Source organism: Protopterus annectens, chromosome 17.part0, assembly GCF_019279795.1.
Source record: "Protopterus annectens isolate FY-2018-M chromosome 17.part0, PAN1.0, whole genome shotgun sequence".
NCBI lineage: Eukaryota > Metazoa > Chordata > Ceratodontiformes > Protopteridae > Protopterus > Protopterus annectens.
The window spans coordinates 122391361-122418545 of NC_056751.1; the positions used below are offsets into that span (position 1 = coordinate 122391361).

General features: G+C 42.1%; 1 protein-coding gene across 1 annotated transcript in view; it reads left to right on the top strand.

Moving 5' to 3' along the window:
• POLR2B (RNA polymerase II subunit B) overlaps window positions 1–27185 on the top strand; it is a 1548892-nt gene that overhangs the window by 98937 nt on the left and 1422770 nt on the right. Inside the window, exon 2 of the mRNA XM_044059158.1 lies at window positions 360–432. Coding sequence (XP_043915093.1) covers window positions 360–432 — 73 coding nt within the window. The remainder of the gene's footprint in view (window positions 1–359; window positions 433–27185) is intronic.

Sequence of the window (27185 nt, forward strand, 5' to 3'; positions counted from 1 at the left end):
GCAGTGAGGATTTTGAATATTTACTGTTGCAGATGAGATTTGTGCAACTACTTTTTGCGTATGTTGTCTGCACTGGAATATGCTCTAGTTCCACTTCAACTCTGCAAAGGATAGCATAATGGTTAGGCAGATGAAGTGGTGAATTATTGCCTTGTCCAGCCAAGTTGCACTTTTATTAACCACACATCTTAAACTACTGACTAATTACATTTGGCACTGAGATATGGTTGGTAAGTATTGGACTAAGGTAGTGTTTAAGTATGTTACAAAATGATTTAAGCTTCAGTAATTTTGATGTAGCTGGTAAGCTAGTTGTATGGCAGATATTTTTGGGATTATAACTTGGAAATGTTTTCTAGATATGCAGTATGAAGAAGATGATGATGAAATCACAGCTGATTTGTGGCAAGAAGCTTGCTGGATTGTTATTAGGTAAGCTAATTTGGCTAATTTTCATGGGTGGCCAATTTGCACTCTTATTTACTGCTTTTTATTGTGGTTTATGCTTAAGTACTGCATGCTGAGCTCCATGCCAATGCATTCTTGGTATCCTTTTTATCCCATCAGTGCCAGATTGTCTCCGTGCAGAGGAAGTCCTTGCAAGTACTAATCAGATTGTCAATACAAAAAGTTTGCTTTAAGCCTATGCACCTTTTTCTACCATTACCACTTTTACACAAAGGTACTTTAAAACAGAAGGATGTAGGCTAGGTCAGGGTAGTTCCTCTCCCTTCTGGCTCATCTGCTGTGCTAGATTAGATAGAGGATATCTGCTTGTGCAGCATTGCATGTCCCTTGCTCATGAGAAAGGGAACAGTGTTGCTCTCAAGCCTTAGGCTAGCCATGTGGGTCCTGCCAACCAGTTGCCTTTCTAGGACTGGTTCTCTGAAAATTGAACACTCCAGGAAGCCGTAAGTCATAGCACTAGAAAATCGTGCTGACTGGGTTTATGGCATTAAGGAATAAATCTCTTGATTGCAGCCTACTCAACCAGTGTTTAAGTGGACTGGACATGAATTTGATTTAATGGCTAGGATGCTAGTGCAGGCAGGGAAGAGTGGAAATGAGTGGCTGATGCCAACTTGCCTATCTTGAAATTAAACTGCAGACTTCTAAGGAAAGGTGTCTTGCAGGCATCAATAGTCTGTGTACTTCTCTGGTAAGCCTCTGCACTTGAGCTTTATTGGTGTGGGGGTGTGTGTATCGGAAGCCGTGCACACCATTAGAAAAAGGCATGGGTTCCCCTTACAGGTGTGAGCATGTTAAATCCACCCGTGGGAGGGGTCCTAACCGATTCACCCTGATGGCTGCTCTGACTGGTCGTCTGCTTTGTATTCAGCCTTCCAGGGAAAGGTGCGTCCTTTTGAATACAGTAAGGTTGTGTGGGAAGAAAGATTTTTCTTTTTTTAAAAGAGCATCTTAAGTGGAGGGGGTGCTGCATTTGATTAAATGTGCAGAGGCATTAACTCAAAGGTCTGATTTTAACGTAATGAAGGTGTAACTTTCTGACATGCTGTACTTCCCTGTGGATACCTCTTCGAACCACTGCTTGGCAAATCATTTTTGTAGTTGCTACACCTCAAGACACAGGAAACTTGTGTCTCTTCCTTGGAACTTTAACTTTTTGTTCTAAGTCTAGCACTTTCTCATTTTTGAACTTAGTACGTTTGCATCTATATATAAAGGTCTTTTCTTTGTCATAGTGTTTGGCCAGAAGGGTTAGTTTTGCAAACTCAAGCTTTCACTTGCAAAGAAGTCTGCATGGACGTTCATATGGACTACCTTCAGTTTCTGCCTTTACACCAAAATTATCCTAACTGGCACTCAACTAGGCCATTGAATTGCTCACCCTTTCCCTAAGCAACAAAGGTAAATAGGTTCATAGGTTAGTACTAAGCGAACTGCTCTTGCGAGCCATTTTAAGCCTAGCCAATTGTCCCTTGTGAGACTCAAACCCTTCACCTTGTGTTTGTAAGGCAAGCACCTTAGCCATTAGGCCACCCTCCAAATGAAACATTCTTCATTTTGTGGACACCAGTTGAGGTGGTACAGTACCAGAATCAGTGTTGGACTTTTTAGCCCTTGTGTGTTAAAGTACAATTGGAGGTAAATTCCTTCAAATATAGCAGAGATGTGCCTGCAGCGCTTGTTGCAGCAGTACAGTGAACTTTATGTAGTGCCTAAATGGTTTTAAGAGCATACAATAATCTGTCACCCATCCCTGTTGCAGACAACCTGATTATTTTTACCAGTACACAAGTGTAGCTTTTCATGTTGGGAATTTTTTTCAGTACAGTAGTTCTATAGCTTTCTTTTAAATTAGTAGTTGAAGGTAACATTTTCAGTACAGTACAATTCTGAAACTTTGGGGTCCAGAAATAGGCTGTAGTGAAATATCTGTGATTAAGTGCATCTGGATGGAATTCTGAGCAGTGTGCAGGGTTTTGACTCTGCTTGGGGTTTGAGGGAAGTCGACGGTCAAATTTAGATTGCTGGTCAGTGAAGAGGGGGTACATTCATCCTCTTGCTTAGCTCAAGCTTGAATTGTCTGGTAAATGACAGCTGTTGGTGCAGCTTCTAAATAGTGACGGAAGTACCCATTAGAAATTATCTACTTTTAGGTGGCTAAAATCTGAGTAGGGTACTCCATATTTCAGTTAGATGAAAAACTTTGTGGTGGGTTTCTAGATGCAGTTGTTTGCTAGGATTTTTACCTATACAAGTTATGGGATAGTTGGATCTTTACAATAATGGTCTTTTTCACAAGGTGAGCTATTCAGCCCTTTGAGGTGGTGCTACAGACAAAAAGTGCTTTGTGTGAAGTTGGATGTCCTCAGCATCATAGCCGCTGATCTTAGAGCTACATATTGCTTTTACCTAAATATGTATGAGGCACTGTTGACTGTTTTGGAGATGCAGGTCAAGATTGTCTGCTTGGAAAATAGCAAGGTTTCTGGGAGCAGAATTTAAGGATGTGAAAATGGGCAAGATGGGCTCAAATATTGTTCCTTTTTGCACTGTAATCTGCTGAGCATGAGGAATCCTCTTGGTTCTGAAAACAAATTTTTAGTCTACTTTTTGCACTGTACGAGTGAAGTGGACTCTGCCGTGAATGTTAACAATTGAGTAGGGTCACAATGCTGAGGTTCTAAGAATAGTAGTAGTGTTAGACTCAAATCTTAAGACTTCTGCTAGTATAACCTTATTCATACTGAAGGGAGAGAGGTCCGCAAGTAAAACAGAGTATTGCTGAAACTGAATTCATCCTCAAGTCTTGGCAATTACCTTCGCAAGGTGGACCCTGTCTTTCACAAAATCTCAGACTATACTGATATAAACTGTGTATAGCATATCATGGCCAGAAATATGTTAAAAATTAGTGCTGGGTGCACAAGACCCAGGATGAAGTGCCCAATTCTAGTAGGCAGACTGGTGCCAGGACTAGAAAAGAATCCTCAAAGAACATTGCTGCAATGGGGTTAGGCCCAGGGGGGAGGTTGACCCCCCCCCCATTGTAGAAGGAAGTAGTCCTCAAATCACAAACTGATAAGCCAAAGAAGAGCCATAAAACGGTAAAGTGGACAATTGAAGATAAATTATGTAGTATGCAAAAAGCCTGGAATTTCCAGACACAAGGTATACAGAACGATTCAGAGAAATTAGAGGGAAAAACTTCCACAGGAAATGCTGCCAGAAGCTTCAAATGAAAATTTGTGTTCACTAATGTAACAGATTTGTGAAACAGTATATAGAGATTAAGAAATTTTGATTTGTGTGGAAAAAGAAGCATCTGAGGAAGTGCAAAAATATAAACAAAACCCAGAGATTTGAAAAGTATAAAAAGAAATGTGGACATGGGGAAAGAGATTTGATATGGTGCAATATTTATGCAAAGGAGAGAGGCAAATCAATCTAAAGAAGGCAGCACCAAACATGCCCTAAGAGAAATACAGGCAAAAGGCATCAGGATATGGAAAATTTCAGAATAAAAAAAAAATCCAAGATGGAATGTAGAAAGGAAGATTAGTAAAGAAGTTAAAAATAGAATAGCAGTTATGGAGTGGCTGCGAAGTAAATGATTTGGTATAGGTCTAACACAAGTATCACAGCATGATGGAGAGAGTCCCCCAAAGTAAGGAGAAGCAGGAAGATCAGGAGACCTCTGAAGAAATATGGACATGAGAGAGATTTAATATGGTGTAACATTTATGTAAAGGAGTAAGCAAAACTAAACAATGCAAAAAGAGCAGCACCAAGGATGTATTCAGAAAGTGCAGGCAAAGAAGTCTGGACATGGAAAACTTTACAATACAAAAAAATAAGACTGAGGAAAAGTAGAAAAGGAGATTAGTAATGGGCAGGATAGAGCAGTGGATATCCAAATGAAGGGGAAACCAGTGGAACAGGAAGCAATTGTTCAGGGGCCGTATGAAGATATTTTGGAGCCTTCCAGAGGAAACCGGTATAAACCTTCACTTGAAACTAGACAGCAAAGGAAGGAACAAGAAACTGGAAACTGCAGTCAGTGCTGGAGTGATAGGCCAGTGAGTTTCCATATGACAGAGCAGTGGATGGCACAGGATGAAATTGAAGAAAATGCACCACAGAAAGATGCTATAGAAATTTCTATAGAATGCCCTCAGTTTGGAGCAAAACGAGGGGTGTGCCTGCAGTTTGGAGCAAAACGAGGGGTGTGCCTGCAGTTTAGAGCAAAACGAGGGATGTGCCCGCAGTTTAGAGCAAAACGAGTTAAGAGAAGAGTTGCTTGATTTAATAGATGTATTAAGATCAATTAAAGTAGACTGCAGAAGGTAGAAACCCAAAGTCAGAAGTCTGATAAAACAAATGAACACAGTAATTAACTGTCCATAGATATCCATGCGATAACAGAAGTAAACGGGATATATTACTGTGCAGCTAAATTAGTAAAGCTTTTCCACAAGAACACAGGGTAATGAGGGAAGGGAAGAAATCTAATACCATCATGGAAATATCAAATGGAGAACTATAAATGAATTAAGATACAGGTTTCTACACCTGTAGAAGAGGGAATAAATCAACAAAAATACTAGACAGATGTGATGAAAGCAATGTGCAGTATTAGAACAGACCATGATCTATCATGTACTGTCGCAGATAAACTAAAAATGTCAGCACAGGTGGAAAAACTGAGGATACGAAGACAAATATAAAGGAAAAGTAGAAAATCAGCAATTGACCCAAAAAGCTTTTATAGAAAACTGGGAAACAAGGAAAAAGGAATGGAGACTGCCAACAAAAAGAAATGGATGCATTTTTGAGAAGTATTGGTTTATCCTGTGCAACATAAGAGATACTAAATGGATAGAAGTAAAAAATGTAAAGGTACAGGATATGAAATGGGATAAAGTAACAGCCAGTGATTGAAACAGTTAAGAAAAGCCTCTAATTGAAAGACCCCAGGCCCAGATGCAGTACTTAATTTTTTGTTAAGTATTAACATCTTTATACGGATATTTATCCATGAGTAAGAACCATTTCTGTGCATACCCCCAACAGACACCAGCTCGGCTAACAGGAAAAACAATGCTCCTACTGAGTGAACCTGCAAGCTACCCTAACAATTATAGGCCAATAGCTTGCCTTCCGACAGCATGTGAACTATACATGGGAATTGATGCTGATAGTTTAGTCATTTAGAAGAAAACTCAATTATGGCAGTACAAAAGGGTATTAGTCTTATGGAACAAATGATTATTTGTTGGTCATAGTGGAGAACTGTAAAAAGGGTTAGAATCTAAGTATGACATGGACAGACTATAAAAAAAAAGCCTTTGATAGTATCCCACATTCATGAATGAGAGTGCTTAATGTATAAGATCTACCCTGCGCTGATCAACTACATTAGTGACCATGAAACAATGGCAGACCACTTTACAATTTAAGCTATGATTGAGGACAATTTTTTATCCCAGGGATAAATTCAGAGGAGGATATTCCAGGGTGACTGTCACTGTTTGCTATTCTGCCTTGCCCGTAACCCATTAAGCTGTTAACTTAGGCCATGGCTCTAATTTGGTTTCTAGAAAACGGTGAAAAGACTTCTCATATTCTCTGTCAATATAAAACTGTATAGCTCATCAGATGAGGAACTAAAAGCACAACCGCAAGTTCATTCTTTTTTAGATAAAGAATGCCATTTGGTCTTCAAATGTGCAGAAGCAGTCTTTAAAGCAGGAAAACTGCAGCACCAGGAAAACCATCAGTTTGGGACAAGAATGTGATGCAAGAACTTGAGCAAGAGGGAGTGTATAAATATTTGGCAATCGATGAAGAATTAACACTAAAACCTGAACAAATGCAAATAAAACGTAGGAAGGAATGCTTTAGAAGACTTAAATTTAATCCTGAAAACAGTTTTGACATCTAGGAACAAAATCCAAGCTTTAAACCAATTTGCTTTTCCTGTCCTAACTTAGTTTTGGAGTGATTGGCCCCAAAACGTGTTGGATAGATTAGATAGGAAAACAAGGATGCTTCATGCTCAAATGATTTATAAAAATCTGTATACCAAGATTGTATATTCCCTGTTCCAAAGGGAGGAATGGGCCTCCTAGAAATTGATTACATGTACAGATCTGTATTCATGGGACTCATCTGCTGACCTCAAGACTCAAACGTCATGAAAATCTTAATCTGAGAATAAATCTTGGTTGACTTTTCTTAATCTAGTGGAAGCATATCAGCATCTAGCAGGAATAGAAATCAAACAACCAGAAGTAGGTAAAAATCTGGCAGCAACTGAATGTGCCAAAAAAGAGAATATAAGGTGAAGGACCAGATGAGAAGGCAAGAAATATGGAAAATGCATAAATATAGTTGCAAGTACAGAAAGTGTCTGGAAGAATCTCATGTTCAGGAATGAATGCAGGAATGGTTGAGAGGAATTCAAACAAATAGATGAAAGGTTAATATTGGTAGCCCAAGATTGTAAACAAACATGTATGCCGGCAACTAAGCCCATTGAACATGTGGGAGAAACAGACAAATGTAGGTTTTGTAAAACTGAATTGGAAACAGTTGCACACCTCATTGCTGGTTGTATACTATTGGCAGAAGGACTGTGTACTGAACGGTGTAATTTGGCAAGACTAGCACTGGGTATTGTGCAAATATTATGGTAGTGAAGTGGCTGAAAACAATGAAGTTTGCATGAAGTTATGGAGTACCTGTGAAATGAGGGGATTTGTGTAGAAAGTATAACAGGTTATATCACAGCTTGATGGAACAATGAGTTCTCCAAGTAAGAAACAGTTGAAGCAGGAGACCTCTGAAGAAATATGGCAATGAGAGATTTAATATGGTGCAATATTTATGCAAAGGAGAGAACTAATAGATACAAAAAAAGCATTGCCTGTACTTCATATATCTTTTGGTAAAGGTATCTGGATGTGGAAAATTTTACAGTTTGTATTGATTTCTATGCAATTTGCGCTCACTTTTCTAAATATCGCACTTCCAGTTCTTTTGTCCCTGTTAGAATATTCAGTACTTCAAATACAGTTGGTTTAGACTTTTTCATTTTGTTGTAATTGCTTTTTTGGCCGCCACCAGAATAAAACTTAAGGGCTAACTAGGTCTAGGGTATTTAGATCTTGTTTCTCGGCTCGAGTCATTCCTTTAATTGCAGTGATTTGCTTACTTAATATTTTTGACAATCTGTGGAGCATTTTTAAAATCTACCAACTCCTTGCACTCTCAAAACATCTTCCCACTTACTTTTTTCTTTCCCATCAGGTCCAGCATTTACCATCTACTGGAGGAAAAATTCTTTGGGGTCTGTTCAGGGTATAAAAATGCCTGATCGTGTTACCCTGCTGCCGTCATCACACTTGGGTTATCCTGTCGTCAGGCAGTCCCGCAGTCGGCCGGAATTAAAGTCTTGGTCTGGCGTCGGTTACTGTCGCTTCTTCCCTGACGTCAGTGCGCCAGGGGTATATATAATGCAACCACCATTTTCTTCAGTCTTTCTTGCTGTGCGGTGCCCGAAGCAGTTGGCAAGTGCCGGTCGGCCGACTCCTTAGATTTTCGAATTCTCATTTCAGACCGAAGTCTTCTATAAAGCCAAGTACCCTGTTGGGGAAGCTTTTCTTGCCTCTGACAGAGGTCAGAAAAAGTTAACAATTGTATTTCTTGTGGGAAGCAAATACCTCATAAGGATTTTCATTCTTTTTGCATCCCTTACCTAGGCCCAGACCACGACGTCACTAGTCGTTTTTGTGTTAGGTTTAATAAGCGTACTATTAAAAGAAGCTTTGATTTCGCACGACACTACTTCGGTAGGAAATTTAACTACACCATGCAGTCGGAGCAACAGACTACCGGCGTGCACAAAAAATCCAAGGATAAGGACAGACAGCCTAGGCCAGATTCCGAGGCCTCGGCTGGTCTGTTCTCCGGTCCTCAGTGAGGCTCTGACGCAGCCCCTGACTACTGCAGATCTGGAACCCGAGACCACTTCGGAAATTTTGTCTGAATGTACCAGGCCGATGCAGCCATTTAGTTCAGGCCCTACCGACGACATTGCTGCAAAAGACGTTGGTGCTGCAGAAACGCCATCTGTTTCTGAAGGCGTTTTCAGACCGATGCTCACCATTAAAATGTTTTCTAAGATGAAGACTCCTATTAAATCAAAAAGGACTGCACTTCAGTCCCCTGTTCAAGGCCCCATGCCTAACAAACAGATGCTCAAAATGGCTGAAGATTTGATCTCTTTAATCAGGGGTTCCAGCCCCCTCCTGACAAAAGGCGTAGACAAGAGGAAGATTATGCATCCTCTGAACAAGTGTCCATTTCTTCAGACTCCTGAGAGGACCAAGATTACACCTTCTCCCCTTATGAAGATTCTGATGCTGAGGATTCCATTCCCCCAACTTCTCCTGAAGACTACTCCTTTGGGGAAACTTTTTACACACTTGAGGGAACATTTTCACTGGGAAGGTCAGGACTACTGACTCGAAGAAAAGGCTCAGTTTCTTTAACTCCCCCAACAGACCACTTGCCATCCCACCAGTTTTGGACATTGTGGATTATGTTTACTTAGAATCCAGTTTGAACCCAGACTCTCTACCTGCTCCGGCTAAGCCTGACAGATACTATAGAGTGCCCGATTCCCACAAATTTCTTTACAAAAGCCCTGTTGCTGACCCACAAATTTCTTTACAAAAGCCCTGTTGCTGTCCCAGAGACTCTCCCAGGGTCCCAAGGGGGCTAAAGCTTCTATGGCTAAAAATACTGTACCTTCTGAGAGGGATTCCAGAGCACTAGACATGTGGGGGGAAAAGGTTTACACCTCAGCCACACTAGCTGAGGGCACTAATTTGCCAATTTCATATGCTTAAGTATCAGCAATTCTTAATCTCTCAGTTAAAGCAAAGAATGGACACTCTCCCTCAACAATCTGAATTGAAAGAAATGCAGGATCTGTTGCATGCCACTGAACAGGTGGGCAAACCTACCTTACAATGTGGGTTTGATTCTTTGGAGGCCTCATGCAGAGCAGCTGTCACTGGGTCTGTTACACATAGGCATGCTTGGTTAAAGGAACAAACTCTGATCATGTTAAAGCAAAACTTGTAGATGCTTCCTTTACAGCAGGATGTTCTTTTTGGAGTTAAAGCAGAAGAAGTGTTAAAGAAAATGGAGGATAAGGCAAAATCTATGCACAGTCTATTTCCTACAGGTACAACCCCCCTCGCTTCAGCTGAAACTGGCCAACAAAAAATTGGTCCTTTCCAGCTACTGACAGACCACAGAGGGATAAATACAGACGTTCAAGAGGCAGAAGACAACCACAAGCCCAGTACAAACCTAGCCAATGGGGCACTACAACTCAGAAGGGAGAAGACCGGTCCCAATCAATCAGAAGGCAAACTGTGACTTGCAACTCTCTTGGCAGCCCCCTTGGGAGGAAAACTCGCACTTTTTTCAGACAACTGGCACATTGTTACAAAGGACAAATGGGTCCTAGACATAATTTTACGAGGATACAGATATCATTTTCACACCTTGCCAATGAAAAGAGGAATGCCAAACCTGCCACAAAATCAATGGGCAGAGGCACAAAAACAAGTTACAGCTCTCATGGACATGAGTCATTCAACTGGTACCTACTCTAGAACAAGCCCAAGAATTTTACTCAAGACTTTCTAGTGCCCAGAAAGGACAATGCCTGAAGACCAATTCTGGACCTTTCAATTCTAAACACTTACAAGTACCCAAATTCAAGATGCTAACACTACAGCAGCTTCTCATGTTAGGCAAGGAAGCATGGCTAGTAACGTTGGACCTCGGAGGCATACCTGCATGTCCCTAGCAGACAAAGTTGCAGAGGATATCTCCGTTTCATTGCAGGTTCAACCCATTACCAATTTTCTGCACTGCCCTTTGGCTTAGCTGCTGCGCCCAAAGTCTTCACAAAATGCCTGGCACCAGTAATTGCATACTGCAGACAGAGGAATTCAAATATACCCATACCTGGACGACTGCCTCATCCAAGCAGAAAGCAAGGACATTCTCTTACATCTGGCTTTTGTAAAACATCTACTAAATTGCCTGGGGTACACAGTAAATGAAAAGAAGTCAAAACTAGTACCCTCACAAAATTACATTCTTGGGTGCCAGCTTGAATAAAACGGCCCAGAAGGCTCATCTTACGCCAGACAAACAACTGACTCAATATTTCAAAACAATGGCAACAAAGACCCAATTAACTGCAAGAAAAATTCTGCAGGCCTTGGGCTTCATGGCATCTTGCTTACTACTAATACCATTTGCAAAGCTGCATATGAGGAAATTACAGTGGTACCTAAAAAGCGTATAGTCTCAACACAGCCACAGCTTGGACACAATGATATCTCTCATTCCCTGCCTACAACAGGAATTTCTATGGTGGTCACAGGCATGTCACCTCAAGGGTCAGCCTTTCACCTTGCTCCCAGCCAGACAAACTATCACAACAGATGCATCAGATTATGCCTGGGGGGGCGCACATGGCAAGACAGTGCGTTCAAGGCGTATGGACTGCAGATCAAAGGAATCTGCACATCAATCAAGAGATGCTAGCAGTCCAGAACGCTCCGACAGCCTTCAAGGATCTATTAAATCCAGGTCAACTTACAATAAAGACTGACAACACCACAGTAATGTGGTACATAAACAAGGGGGTACTCATTCCTACCCTCTATGCAGGCAAGCAATGATATGGAACACAGCTCTGGCTTACCAAGTTCAGTTACAAGCTCAATTCCTGCCAAGACAAAAGAACAGACTGGCAGACTACCTCAGCAGAAACATGGATCCCCACGAGTGGAAACTAGATCCACAAGTATTTACAATGATAACTCAAAAATGGGGCCTTCCAGACATAGACCTGTTTTCCAGTCCACAAAACTATCAACTAACAAAATTTTGTACAAGGACACTTCACCATCAAGCTTAGAAAGTGACGCACTCTCTGTTGGAAGAACCTGACAGTATATGACTTCCCTCCATTGCTTCTCACAGAGGTGCTTCTGAAAGTCAGAGGAGAGACCACGACTGATTCTCATAGCCCCAGACTGGCCACGCCAGCACTGGTACCCGCTATTGAGGAATATGGCCCACGGCCCACCATGGCTATTACCACAGACTCCCCATTTGCTCACACAACAAAATCAGATTCTTCACAGCCAGCTCAAAACCTTAAATCTGGCTGCAGGGCAAATTAACTAAGCATCCAGCCAGCTCCTCTTTCCCAAGCAGTTATGGATGTTCTGGAAGCTAGGAGGCCAAGCACCAGGAAGGCTTATTCGGACAAATGGAAAAGGTTTTGTGCCTGGAACCAAGCTAAAGGCCAAGACGCAATTCAGCCTCGTATGCCTCACATTCTACAGTAGTTAACTGAGATGTTGCACAAAGGACTTTCTCCTCCATTAAAATCCATGCTTCAGCTATTTCAGCCCACTACAACACGGATCCACCTTTATTTTCGCATCCACTTCTAAAGCAGTTTCTCAGAGGGGCAAAAAACATTAGACCACCCAGGAGAGCTCCTACACCAACATGGGACCTCAATTTTGTTCTGGAAAAACTAACGCTACCTCCCTTTGAACCAGCTTTCTCTGCAGATCTTCAGTTCCTATCATGGAAGACTGCCCTGCTGCTAACTAACTTCAGCTAGAAGAGTCTCAGAGCTACAGGCACTAATGGCAGTGGAACCTTTCCTCATTTTACATCAAGACAGAGTTTCTCTACGAACTGATCCTTCCTTTATGCCTAAGGTGGCTTCCAGTGTGGCTTTAATTACTTACTCCCCTTCTTCCCAAATCCACAGAACAAAGGTTGAGAGACTTCTGCATTCCCTGGACATTCACAGGCAACTTACTTGGACAAAACTAAGACTCAGAAAATCTGACCAGCTCTTTGTATCCTATGCTACAGCTTCTCAAGGATTTATTGCATATCCGGTAGAAGAGCTATATCAAAGCATCCAATTTCCAAATGGATAGGTCATTGCATACGTTTCTGCTATACCCACCATGGAAAACCAGTTCCTGCTACCATTAGGCCCCACTCTACCAGTGCAACAGCTACTTCAGCCTTTCTCGGGGGGGGGGGGGTTCCAACCAAGATTTTGGAAGCTGCAACTTGGAGTTCAGTACACACCTTTACCAAACACCATCACTTACTTACCTCTTTACTCTAAGACTAGGGTGGGCTTCGCCACTGCAGTTCTGCAGGGCCTTCTAGCCTCCTCTAACCCTCTGATGCCTCCTCCCATCCTTGGCTTTGGGATTCAACCCAAGTGTGATGACTGCAGCAGGGTAACACGATGAACATAGTACAGTTTTGTACCTACCATAAATGTAGATGTTAGAGTGTACACTGTGCTGCAGTCCAGGTTACCCTCCCTCCATCCCCTCTGATCTACTGGCTAAATCTCTTCAATACTTTACTGATGTATTTGCTTATGGCTGAAGGAATTTTGTGTTTGTGCAAAGTTTACTCAATTTGGTACTAATTGCTGACCACCTTTTTGGGGGCACCTGACATCTGGGTCAAGAAAAACTGAAGAAAATGTCATCTGTTGCATTGTATATACCCCTGGCGCACTGACGTCAGGGAAGAAGTGACAGCAACCGACGCCGGACCAAGACTTTGGAATTCCGGCAGACTGCGGGACTGCCTGACGACAGGATAACCCAAGTGTGATGACTGCAGCAGGGTGTAAATTCTAACATCTACATTTATGGTAGGTACAAAACTGTACTTTCATGCACATCCATGCAGAATTCTTGAACCTTGTCAATTTTGTTGCATACTTGGTAGCCATGCATATGTCCTTCCATTGTTTTTTTTAAATATGGTATCTAACCTTTTCCCTGTTATCTAACCTCCAGTGATTCCTTATCGTGCAGTATTTTACTTGCCCTACTAATTATCCCTTTAACAGCAGCTTCTGATCTTGGTTCAGCTAAAACCTCTTATCAGAGCAGGTCTTTCACTATCTCTTTGCCTATACCCTGATAGTAATCCCTGGTAAGGTGGTCTCTTTGTCCAAATGTCATTAAAATGCTTTTTTGTCTATTTACATGTAGTTTATTTCAAGATGTACTGGATAGTAAATCTATTGAAGTTGTTTTTCCCACCTGAGTTTAACACATTTCCAACTTTGTTGTATACACACATTGTTTGGCAGGCTGATCTTTATACAGATTATTTTCATCCCCATTTGAACCTATCACACTTGGAGGGTTTATATTTAAACAAAAAAAAAACTTTTCAGAACACCCCCTTAACATTTTTACTTTAACACAGCTGTCTTCAATAAAAGTTTAACCATCCCAATAGGAACAGTTTCCCCAAATTTATAGCTGCACCCATAGACTTTACCCAACCTAAAATTAAGGTTATCCTTGCTGAAGTGCATGTTTAAAGCCTGTGTTCTCACTTATACTGATGTCTAGAGGATTTTGCTGTTGAATAAATGGTCTAAGGGGAATACCTGTGGGATAGAAATGGAGGCACACTATAAAGGATGTAAAAGCAACACAGAACATGGTTTTACAGAGAACTGGAAAGAACAGTCATATTAATACCACCAAAAATAGCTTTAAGATGTATTTATGAAAATTCAGTTGAGCAGAGTACTAAATGGATAGAAGTGGTAATACAGGATATGCAGTGGAATGAAGTATGAAGTTGAGGCAAAATGGAAACTACAAACTGGAAACCTCTGGTCACATGCAGTACACAGTTTCTAGATAAAGGTGTCAACATTTGTTGCAGAGTAATGTAGCCACAGTTGGGAAAAATGTACTTTTTGACCAGGCACCAACCATGCTAATGGGGAGGGCATATTCCTTGAGCAAACCAAACAGTATATGAATTGTGTTCTGGGATAGATGCAGGCAATTTATTCACTTGGAGGGGGGGTATCAGTTATGGCAGAACAAAATCTGTAACCCAAGTCATGTGGAACAAAGTATAATCTGTTAGTAAAGCCATAGAGAGCTGTAAAGAGGGGCATTGCCCAAGTATGGCATGGATTGAGTATGAAAAACATTTGATAACCTCCCCTTTCCATGGATTTAATGTATGGGATACGTAATAGATGCACCCTACATTCTTAATTGCATAGCATTGACTTTTATTTAAGTAAATCCACAAAACCTAACCTGGATACCTATATATGAAAAAGACCAGAAGGGGAGGAGCCCACAGTGACTATTGGAAAAGCCACATGTTCAGGATTTGACACTTGTATGGTTAAGGTGAGACATTCATTTAAATCAAATGAAAGGCTAATTGCGACAACTCATGGTTGCAGGCTGCATACATATGTTTGCAAAGTGTGTAGAAAGCGTGGGAAGGAGATGCAGACAAAATACAGGTTCTGTAATACAGAACTAGAAACAGCTGCACATCTTTGCTGCAATTTAAGTACTCCTCTTTGAAGGCCTGTTTTACTGAAAGGCACAATGTGCAAGGACTGCTATGTTGTGTAAACAGTACAGCATGCAAGTAGTTGAGAAGCAACATGACTTCAGGTCGTCTGGGTATAAAACATGCAGCTGACACCATTACATCAGTCTTTCTTGCAGTGTGGTGCCTGAAGTAGAAGCAGTGTGGTGCCTGAAGTAGAAGCAGTTTGCAAGTGCCGGTCGGCCGACTCCTGAAATTTCAGTTTTTGAGTTTCAGAACTGAAGTCTTCAACTCAAGCCAAGTACCCCATTGGGGAAACTTTCTTGCTCCTTACTGATGTCAGTAAAGGTTAATTGCATTACTTGTGGAAAGCAAATACTTCATAAAGATTTTCATTCATACTGTATTCATTGCCTAGGCCCTGACCATGACGTACCTTGCTGTCGGTTTTGTGCTTCATTTAATCAGCGCACTGTCAGTCGTCGGTATATTTTCGCCTCTAAATATTTCAGTTCTCTGTTTAATTATCCAGAAATGTCATCGGTTAGCCATCCGACTACCGGGATTCCGAAAAAACAAAGATAGGCCGCAGAGGTCCAAAACTGCCGACGACATTTCTAAGCCAGTCGCCAGTTCGCTGTTAATCAGTGAGGTGCTTTCGCAGCCCCTGATACCAACTATTTGATTCGCAAGCCTCTGCTGAGACCCATTTGGAGTCTGGTATGCCACGAGATGCTTCAGCTATGGAACCCGCAGATGTCTCTACCTTGAATGGGTCCGGAGCCGCTGTGCAGGCACAGGCTTATGAGGGTGTATTCAGGCCTATGGACTTTCATATTAAACCAACGCCTCCTTTACTTAGGCCTAAATATCGATCCATGCCTATAAAACTGACTCGCAGGCCACATGCTCAGGCCTTTATGCCTAAAAAACAAATAAGAATGGCTGAAGACACACTGAGCAGAGTGGGTGAGAGTTGTTGACCGCAACTGTTAGCTGAGATATACAAGTATCCTGTATTTTTTCGATTTATACAGATTATTCTTTCTAACAATTAATATATAGCACTTTTATTGCCTGCTTATTAGTCTTTGAGTGTATTTTATTGCTATTAACTAATCTGCACAAGTAACTGATTTGTTTGCAGTTAAAAGCATTCTGTATCTTTACAAATCTTTGTTTAAAAACTTTCATTTGTGGCTTTGTCTAGTGCTTACTGTCTGTAGGCTCTTGTTTTTGTCCCCACCCCCCTCATACTTAGTGACACTCCTCCCAGTCTAGTGTCATTAGCTCATTCTACCTAATACAGAGAGAGCATTGGATAAAGCCTTCTGTTTCTCCCTTTTTTTATTTATTTATTTTTTGCCTGAATCTCCTTGTGTTCTGACTGTGCTTCTCAAACATTTTGGAAACAGAGTATATTTCAGAGCATTTATTATAACTGTAATTGCCTTAATATTGCTACAACTCAAGTGCTCTGGGTTGCACTGCATCTGAAGTTTGTGTGTTTTAGCTGCTTTTCTGTATATGTAGACTTCTCTGTTTAACTAAATAAGCTCTGCAAAGTTGTATTGCATTCCTGCCTGTATTTCTGAGTTTTCTGCACTTTTAAAAGTTTTTGCTTAGTTTAACTGGTAGGCTACACACAAGTGCGCTAGCTGAATTAAAGCATTTACTGTGTTTCTGTACCTAATTTCTACTACTTTGTGTAAAAAAAAAATATATATATATCCTTGTTTCCCGCCTTTACTGAACTAGAATAGTCCAGTCTTCAGGTATTGCTGATCTCTGGGCTGTCATAGTTCCTGTGTTGCCCGTATTATTTGGATAGGAGGAAGCATCTTTGTTCACCAGTGAGAGTGGGGAGCTCTGAGCAGCCTATCTGTCCCTTGAGGAGTGGTTCCAGCCCAGTGACTTGTAGCTTATTTGCCGTTTTGGGCCATTTCCTAGCTATTTCTAACCCCCTGCTTTAAAGCCAGCTTTAGCACGCTTTTGCACTTGTAATATAAAGTTTGTCCTGTTTGTTGCGTTTATCTGTTGAGGCTACACACTTGAGTGCGCTAGCCTGTTACATATTTATTGCTTTTTCCTGCTGTTGCAAAAAAGAAAAAACAAATTATCCTAGTTTTCCGTCTTTCCTGACCAAGAGTAGTCCAAATACAGGCTTTGCTGTATTCTGGACTTTTGGAAAGTTCCTGTGTTGCCCATTTCCTTTCTTGGATAAAGGGAGGCTTCTTTGTTCATCAGTGGCAGTGGGGAGCTTAGAGAAGCCTATCTATCCCTGGAGGAGTGTTCCCAGCAGAAGAATCTGGTAATCTATTGGCCGTTTTGGGCCAATTTCTAGCTGTTGCAAGTCCCCCTGTATAAAACCCACTTCGGCGCGGCTTTGCGCGATTTTGTGCATAGCGCAGCATTGGGCAGCTCCACTTAATTGGGTTTAAACCATTCTCTACTCAGTCTGCTCTTCACTTTTCCCCTCAGAACTGATCTAGTTTATTTTATTTATTTTTATTTATTTGCAGTTGGTTTACCAGGATAGTCCATTGGGCCGAAAAACCCATTTTCAATGGAGTCCTAGGGAGAAAAGCTCCAAAACAAAGATTACAAAAAGATTACATTAGTTTACAATTTCAATCATTTGTAGATTAGAGACAAATCTTTAAACAATGGTAACAAAAAGATTACAGCAGTTTAAAATTTCAGTCATTTGTGGGTTACAGAAAAACAAAACAAAGGTTAAGCAGTTAGTGATAATTTATGGGCTTTATTTTGTAGGAAAACTAAGATTCTTAGGTTAAGTTCTGTATAAGAGCAAGCATTGCTGTTGTGTAAATATATAGTTCTTGAGTGGAATTGTAGGGATTGTCAAATAAGATGTTAGTTGGCTTAATTTGGTGTCTAGTAATATATGATATAGTTTGTAGGAGGTGGGGAATAGGCTATGAGGGGTGGGAGCAGGAGCATTCCCATGAGGATGTTAAATGTGAGTGCAGTGATTTTTTTTTTTTTAAAGGCAGGGAGGTTGGTGGTGATGAGGATAGAGGGAGGAAGTGAGTTCCATATGCGTGCCAGGGCATAGGATAGGAGGTTTTGTCCTGGAGAGTGAAGGGGTTTGTACAGCTCTATTAGGTATTGGTTATTAGATCTTAGGAGTCTCTGTGGCATGTGCATTATAAAGGTAGAGTTGAGAGAGGGACAGAGGGAGGGTTGAAAAATTAGTTTGTGAGCAAAAGTGAGCTGAGTATATGAGATATAGTGAGGAAGCTCTAGCCAATTGAGTTTGTGCAGAGATGTACAGTGATGGGTAGATTTGTGGCTGGTGGCAAATTTGGCAATTTTATTATAACAAGACAGTTTAGTTTTGAGAGATGATTGTAAGTTGGTTAGGAGAGGGGCACCATACAGGAGAGAGGGGACGAGAAATGTAGTAGCAAGCGTGATCTTTGTAGATGTAGTGAGGAATTGATTGTTACGGTACAGCATGCAGAGTTCTCATAATAAACACCCTGTTCCTACTCTAAAGCCTGGCACTTGCTCACTAAAGCAATTATATAAGTCAGCACTAAAAAATTAAAAGCACTACACCCTCACAAATTCCCCTTGAGTACCTTTTTCCTCACTGGACCTTTTTTCAATTATAAAGGAATTCCCAATACTATTCTAGCATGTCCGAAGGTCAGTTGTCAGTCTCCTCTCCGGTCCAGCTGGTGAATCTGGGAATCATGAGGCAATGTTACAACTCCTGATGTACACAGACAACCCTCTCCTCCTCCCAACAAATTCCAACACATGTGAGAGATGCAACCATATAGCCAAACTGGAGGCTAAGCTCTCTCAACACAGTACTGGCGTAACCAGTCAGGAGGAGAAGGAAACCACACTCACTACAATTCCATTCTCACATAGACCTACCACGACAGCAAACCAAACGCACAAAAACATACTCGGAGGCTCTAAAAAATCTGCCTAAGCAGCAGGCACCCAAGCAACCGCTACCCCAAAACAAAACACATGCAACACATCTCACAAAGCCAGTGTGCCGAACAGTCACAGCCTTACGGCTAAGCAGCACACCTGATACACTTGTAATAGGTGACTCTATCGTCAGGCACACTGATGTCCCACTCACCAGGCTGAACAAGGTCATGGTGAGCTGCCCGTCAGGCGTTAGGATCCGCCACAACACACGCACTCAAGTCACTCTAAGGCAAGTACAAATATGACTGTCATTGTCCATGCTGGTGTGAATGACCAGAGACGTACCTCCCTGGACTACATGAAAAGGGACGTAGAGGAGCTCTCTGATCATGTAGCCCAGGCCGGTATGACCCTGACCTTGAGTAGCATCTTGCCCTCACCAAGAATGATGCCACAATATGAAGACAAGATGATCAATTTCAACAATTGGCTTAAGTACTGGTGTCATTCAAAGGCGATCCAATGCCTGTCAGCCTGGGATGACATGCTCTACAAGCCACGATGCTTCGCTAGGGACTGCTTGCATCTGTCACCCCTGGGCTTTCGGATATTGGCAAAGGCTCTTGCCACCCCCATAGTGCCATTTTTAGGCAAGGCTCAAAAGACAAACCCACCTCCATAGTTATCACAAGGGATAAGAAATGCTACTCAACGCCAGAAGTCTAAACCTCAAGATGCACACACTAGAAACTCTCCTTAGCATGGAGAACATTGATATCTGTGCAGTAACAGAAACCTGGTTCAAGGCTCCCGAGAGCACCCCAGCACTACCAGGTTGTACCTCATACCATGCTTTTTGGCCCCAAAACTTGGACCGAACCACAAAAGGAGGGGGAGTATCAATATTAGTCAGATACCCACACCTCCAGGTTGGTGGCACAGCATGAAGCATCAGAGACTATCCATGTGCAACTAAGTGGGTAAAACTGCCTTCCAGTTTATAGCCTGCTACAGACCACCCTTCCAAACCCAGGAACCCCACTCGGCCTTCCTGAGAACACTGGAAAATATGAAGGTCTCTCCATACACCATTATATTGGGCGACTTCAACTACCCAAACATAGACTGGGAGCATTACTCTAGCTCCAACACCCTAGCCCAAAGGTTCCTGGAATTTATAAACTCAAATGCTGTGGAACAACTTGTTTCCACTCCCACAAGAGGGGAAAACATACTGGACCTGATCAACAACATGGGGGCTCTATGCTCCAGACCAGAAGTGTATCCCTGGTAAAATCAGACAATAAACTAATCTCAATGGATATTCACATCCCGTCCCCACCCCCTGCCCAGAAAACCACAGTGAAAAACTTCTCTAAAGCAAATTTCACACTCCTCAAAACCGTAGAAATAAAAACGAGAGGACCATCACTAAAAAACAAAGAATTATTACATATGAAAAATAAGTGCTTTCACTTACTGCCAAGGTACGCTTCATCAGATCTCAAAAAACATTCCCAAGAACTCACATTTTATAAGACAACTAATTTAAAATCTCCAATCAGTTCATGACCATATCTAAAAACTACTATAGAACCTTGTAGATCAGTACTCTTAAAATAGCATTCAACCACTGAACAACTAAAACAGTAGGAGAATCCTGAAAAAACAATGAAAGTAGTAAACAAACAATAAAATTCACTATGTTAATGTAATCTTAAATATCATATAGCATATATAGTTATTTTTATTTAATCTGTGTATAAACTCATGACAAACTTGTAGCTATAGTGGCCTAATACTAAAGCCTATACCTATAACTGCCTAGTTCTTAAGTTGTATGAGTATACATTAAATGTGCTAGTTCATCAGGACATAACTAAGATATAAGCAATAAACAATATATAGGACATATGAAAATGTAGTGTATGTGTGTACTATAAAATAAACAAGCATACTGTAAAAATTTTCAAATATGTTCATAAGTTCATATTAATAAATTTGAGTGGTCACTTAACAATAAAAAAAGTCTTCAAAAAATTATATATATATATTTTTGTATAAAGCTAAATGAATAAATGAACATATGATGAATGAAACAAATAAATGAATAACTAGATAAATAATAAACTGCACCCTGTCAAATCCCATTGTCCTGTTACACTTGTACCTATAAAAAAGGTTGTTCTATTTTAATCTATGTGCTTCAAGAATGGGTTTAAGTTATAAACTGATAGAGACCTGGATCTTGATGTGCTCGTAACTTAAATATCCATTGGAGTTCTACCGTCTCCAAATGGTTCATATTGTCCCCCCCTCTTATTATGGGTCACTAATTGTAACACCCTAAACTTAAAATGGCCTTCATAGGCCATAGTGTGTTTAGCGAAAGCATTTTGTTGGTTCGACTTTGATGTCATATACATGATTATAAATCCTATCTTTAAGCCTCCTTGTCATACCCACATAAAAAGCCTGACACTGATCACAAGTAGCTAAATATGTAAGGTTGACATCACAAGAAGCAAAAAACCTAGGTTTGAACTTATAATCCAATGTGGGGTGTACAAACACCTGAATGTCCTTAATCATTCCACACATTACATTTACCACATGGAAAGGTACCAAAAGTCTTATAGTATCTAGGGGATTGCCTAACATCTAAGTGACCATGGTCAGTGCACAATAGCCTCTTTAAATTCTTAATATTTCTATAGGTGAAACTGTGTCTCACCTACTGTCTTGACAATATAGGGATCTAATGTAAGTACATGCCAATTCCTTCATATTTTAATAATTTCTTTATTATCATTAGTAAACCTTGTAATAAAAGTCACTAGAGTCATACTTAGTATTACTTGGTCCCTTCTGTCTAACATACACCTGTTTACTTCCATTTTTAGATGCATTTAAAATTGAAACTCTTAGATCTTTTACCATGGAACTATTATAACCTCTTTCTATAGAGGCGTTCCATAATATCAGCCTGTTCTTTCAACTTTGTCAAATCCTTACATAACTTAGTAAGTCTAATTGACTTGGCTATATTTGGAAATATAAATCGAGGATGCATGCTGTTAAAATGAAGCAATGTATTCTTCCAACATGCCTTCCTAAATGGGAAGTAGATATATAGCCCTGTATATCTTTAGAGATGGTAATATCCAAAAAGTCATTTCTGGATCTAGAGAAATCCATGGTAAATCTTAAGTCAGTAGTAGATTCTAAATATCTGATAAACTCCCTAAACTCATCAAGAGTACCATTCCAAAACATCAGTATATCATCTACACATCTGTACAGTAATATTTTTGTATGATATTCACTATTAAAAAGGTACAGTCTCTCCCAATGATGAACTACTAAATTAGCATATGTACTGGCACATGGTGTGCCCATTGCGACACCCCATTTCTGTAAGTATAATTAAACATAAAGACATTAGACAAAATGTCTAAGAGTACAGACCAATATTTGTTAATCATTATTGAACTCAGGAGCATGATTCATAGTCTCCCTAATTGCTTCTAAACCATAACCATTAGGAATAGAGGTAAATAAATTTCTTACATCTAAAGTGACCAGTAGACATGTATCAGGTAATCCATCATTAAATAGCAGATCCAATGAATCAATCAATTGGTAAATGTCTCTTAATATAGTGGGTATGTTCTTAATTAATGGATTATATACTTTCTCTATATAGACTGAAATCGTTTCAGTTACCCCCCCCTTCACCTGCCACTATAGGGCGCATAGGTAACGGTAAAACATTTTTGTGAACTTTAGGTAAACCTTTGATATATGGTATGAAAGGGTATTACACTAAAATTCTATAGATCACAGCTGATTTGTCTACACATCAAAAGATCAAAACCGAGGTGGAATCCTTGAAAGCCCCCGGGCCTGTGGAAAATACGGCCCAGACTGCAGAATCCTGTATTAAATGCATTCTATGAACACCTTCAGGAATGCATGGATCATGCAATCCCAAATGAAACTAAGACCCAATCCTCCAAAGGCAGGCGTCCTGTCTGGTGGACCCTAGCCATAAACAAACTATACAATAGAAGGAGGAAGCTACTACACGATGCAGCAAAATCCCAAAAAGGGAGGGCATCTCTGATCAGTATTAGCAAAAAAACTACGGGCACTCATAAAATTGTCTAAGGCCAGCTTCGAGAGAAAAATTGCACAAGACACTAAGGATAATCGCAAGGCTTTCTTTAGTTATGTTAGGAACCTGGGTGGGAATTCCCAAATATGCTCAGAATTGGTCCAAAATGAGAAATACACCGAACCCACAGATATTGCCAACATCCTAGCTGACAGGTTCAGCGCAAACCCCCCCCCCCACACCAAAAGGGCAAATATCTATCCCAGCAGAGTGCTGCCCCCCTGACATCTCAGATGCTCAGTTAAGAGCCGCCCTCTCCAAAGCAAAAAAAACAGAATCAATGGGAGCAGACGGTGTCCCGGGCTGTGTCCTACATGAACTCCAAGAAGAGCTTAACCCAAACATGAAACTACTAATGTTAAGTTGTCTATCTCGCCTTCATTCTTGCTGGATGGGTTCAGAGCCGAACCTTGGCTCCGACTCGGCCACTCTAAAAGCTCGAGAGCTAGTTCCACCGGCTCGAGGCTCCCCTTTTATCCCACAATGCTAGGTGGTAATACCTTAGATCTCGTTTGCCGCTATAGCGATCGAGGTGCGTTGTTCCAACCGGCTTCAGGTTAGTTTATTTAGAGCAATCTAAAACTTATTTAAAACCCCTTTAACTTAGTTTTTTCTTATATTTACCAAAGTTAAGTAGTTTTCTATCCATCCCCTCCAGTTTCTTCCCCTTTTTACTTCAAGAACTTAGGAGTTCTTTCCTTAGGCCTTCTGGCCCTTCCCTCCCCCTCCTAGTAGTGGAGTGTGTTTTTTGTAGGGAACAAATTACTAATTTTTGGCTTAATTAGTTTAATTTAAATTTTCAGTTAGTGTAATCGGTGTGTTTGTGTCAGTGTGGGTGATTACACTTTCTATTTTTACTAATGTCTAAAGAATCAAAGGTCTCAGGCTTTAAGAAGTGTGACTTGTGCTGTCAGAAGATGTCTCTGACAGACTGTCACACTTGCGTGTACTGCCTGGGACCTTTTCACCTGCAGGACTCTTGTGCTGTTTGCCATGGCTTCAGCCCTAGAGTCCTGCAGGAAAGAAATAAGCTTATTTTACGAGGCTTATTGAAGCCTGAGGGTCCCCCGACTCTATCTTCGGGTAAACCCTCGAAGCCTACCAGGTCGTCGGCTCCAGCTTCCGAGTCGTCACCTGGGGCTTCAAAGTCTGTTCCAACATCGGCTCCGACCGGAACCGATGGGGCTCGAACACGTATTTCTTCTGTTTCCTCGGCTCCGGCCGGAGCCGAGGTGTTAGACATCACTGAGTCGGCTCCGATAAGGTTATCGGAACCGACAACTAGGAAAAGGTCTAGGTCACAGTCTATTGGCTCCGTTCATTTGGCTTCAACATCTCCTTTGCTGTCTGAACGGAGCCATAGGTCTCACTCCTCTAGGTCGCCGAGACGTTCAGATCATGACCTTCAGAGGGTAGAGTCGACTTCCAAAGTCCGAGGCACTGGCCCAGATGCTTCAGAGCCCGACTCATCAGTCGATGGTTAACCCTATCACTCAAAATGTTCCTCCTCCGACTCCTTAAAGTTCGGAGCCGGGGAGTTTCGGACCCGAGACTGTGGCGGCATCGGAACCGATACAATTGTCTTCGGCAGCATCGTCTGCTCCGATTTCTTCTTTGGAGGAATCTCGGCGCCGGACTTCCCTCGTCGGCTCCGAGGGGGTGAGTGGCATCGGACCCTTGTCCGACCCTGCTCTTCCTCTCGGTGCTTCGGTGTTGGTGAATTCGGCTCCATCGGCCTCGGAGCCATCACTGTCGGTGCTGGGGGAGGTTTTCAGTTTTTCGGAGCGGAGACCTCTGGCTCTGCCTGACAGGGGTGCCTTCGAGGTTATGCGGAGTGTGTTGGAACCTGGTTCAACTCCACAGTCTGCTCCGTCCGCCCCTTCCTCCATGGTGCCTCAAGTAATTTCTGCTCACTCCCTCATCCCGGATCGCAGAGAGCCAGCTCCTCAAGTATCCCCAGTGGGGATCACTTCCGAGGCCTCTCCTGACCTGGCAGGAGAGCCCACTAAGAAGACAGTGCAAGAGGAAGCACATAGACTCACCTGAGTCAGTCACCTCTGACACGGATTTAGAGGATTCTGAAGGTTCCCCCCGTTCCCCCTCTGAAGATGTCTCCATTGCAGACCTCCTGGAGATCTTAAAACAGAGGGGGAATTGGCCAGCTCTCAATCCTTCAGAGGATGAATCTGTGTATCTTGAGGCGTTCGGCTCTCGCCCTTCCACCTCCTGGGTGTCCCCTCCCTTTGACCCCCTCATGCAGGTGGTAGCAAAAAAGGCCTGGACGGCTCCAGACTCTGTGGACCGACCCCACCCCCAGGAGACCTTCAAAGTTTATTACGGCCCCAGCAGACAAACAATTTTTGACCAAAGGAGTTTCTGTGGATGCTATGGTGGTGGCTGCTGTAACCAAGAAGGAACTAGCTGATCCTTCAGTGCCCGTCCATCCTCCTAACAAGGAATCTAGGAATATGGACAGGTATGGGAAGCTGATGTTCTCGTCAGCAACCTTTTCTATGCGTTCGCTGAACTACCTCTGTCATTTCACCCGTCTTCAGAGAGACTTGATCAAGGAAGCGCATGAGATGTTAAAGGATCCAACAGCTGCGGGTTTTCAGGATAAGATGAACTCTCAGCTGGCTACCCTCAATTCAATAGCTAACTCCATGCGCCTCCTTTCATATGCGGCGGATGGAGCGAGCAGAGCCGCAGGTACAGGTGTGGCCTTGTGTCGGCATGCCTGGATGCGGCTATGCAATTTTGCGGACCCTTTCAACGCATCTTTCACTAACTCCCCGTTTGATGGATCGTCCCTTTTTGGTCGTCAGGTGAAAGAAACCCTGACTAGGTGCGAGACTGATGGCAAAACTCTCTTTGCCGTGGGAGTCTGTTTTTCTACTCCTTCTAGGCCTTACCCCAAGGGCCAGAAGGGGGGAAAGATGTGGTTCCGCAAACAATCTCAAGGAGCTTTGCCTGACGCACAGGGTCAGTTCCCCTCTAGAGGCAGAGGGGGGAACAATAATGGTAGACACCGCCCTAGAGGCAGGGGGGGTCCGCAGAATCAGGGCAGTCGAGAAACTTTTTCTGACAAGCCCTTTCAGCATCCCTGAGGTGTTGCCCGACTGTCCACCTTCGGAGGCAGTCGGGGGAAGATTATCATTGTACCCAGAAGCCTGGCAATCCCTAACTCAAGACAAGTGGGTACAGTCTATCATTTCCGAAGGCTATTCGATCCCATTCTTTCGCATTCCAAAACAATCAAAAAAATCCCTTCCAGACATTCCACCCACTCAAAGGGAGCAAGCAGCGTTAGAAATATCAAAGTTGCTTGCAAAAAGCCATTCAACCAGTTCCAGCAGACCAGCAAGGATCCGGAATCTACTCCAAATTCTTTTTGGTTCCAAAGAAAACGGGACTGGAGACCCATTTTGGATCTCAGCAACTTGAACAAGTCTGTCAAGAAAACAAAATTTTGGATGGTCACACTGCAGTCCATCCTACCCCTCTTGGGGCAGGACAACTGGATGTGCTCTATAGACCTCCAGGATGCGTACTATCATATAAAAATGAACAGATGCTCCAGGAGATTTCTCCGCTTCAGGCTGGGAACCAGTCATTTCCAATTCAGAGCCCTGCACTTTGGACTCACCACAGCCCCCCCGGGTGTTTACCAAATGCATGGCAGTGGTCGCCTCTCATCTGAGACGTCGAGGATTCCATGTGTTTCCATACTTAGACGACTGGCTCCTTACAGCCCCCACCAAGCATCTTCTGCTACTTGCCAGGGACTACACTTTTTACACATGTCGAAAGCTAGGTATCTCAGTAAATTGCGAAAAGTCTGTTTTGTCGCCTTGTCGTGCTATTACCTTCATAGGCGCAAATCTAGACAGTCAGCATGTCAGCCATCCTCACAGACCAGAGGATAGCAGACATACACAAACAAGTCTCTCTTCTCCTCCACAGCAACAAAATCAAAGCCCGACTGGCCCTGAAGGTGTTGGGGGTAATGGCGGCTGCTATCCCTCGCCTTCCATTAGCCAGATTACCCATGAATTTTACAATGGATGCTCTTCACACAATGGTCATACCAACAACTTCCGATGTCCCACTCCATTGTGATAACACAATCATGCAGGAATCACCTTTC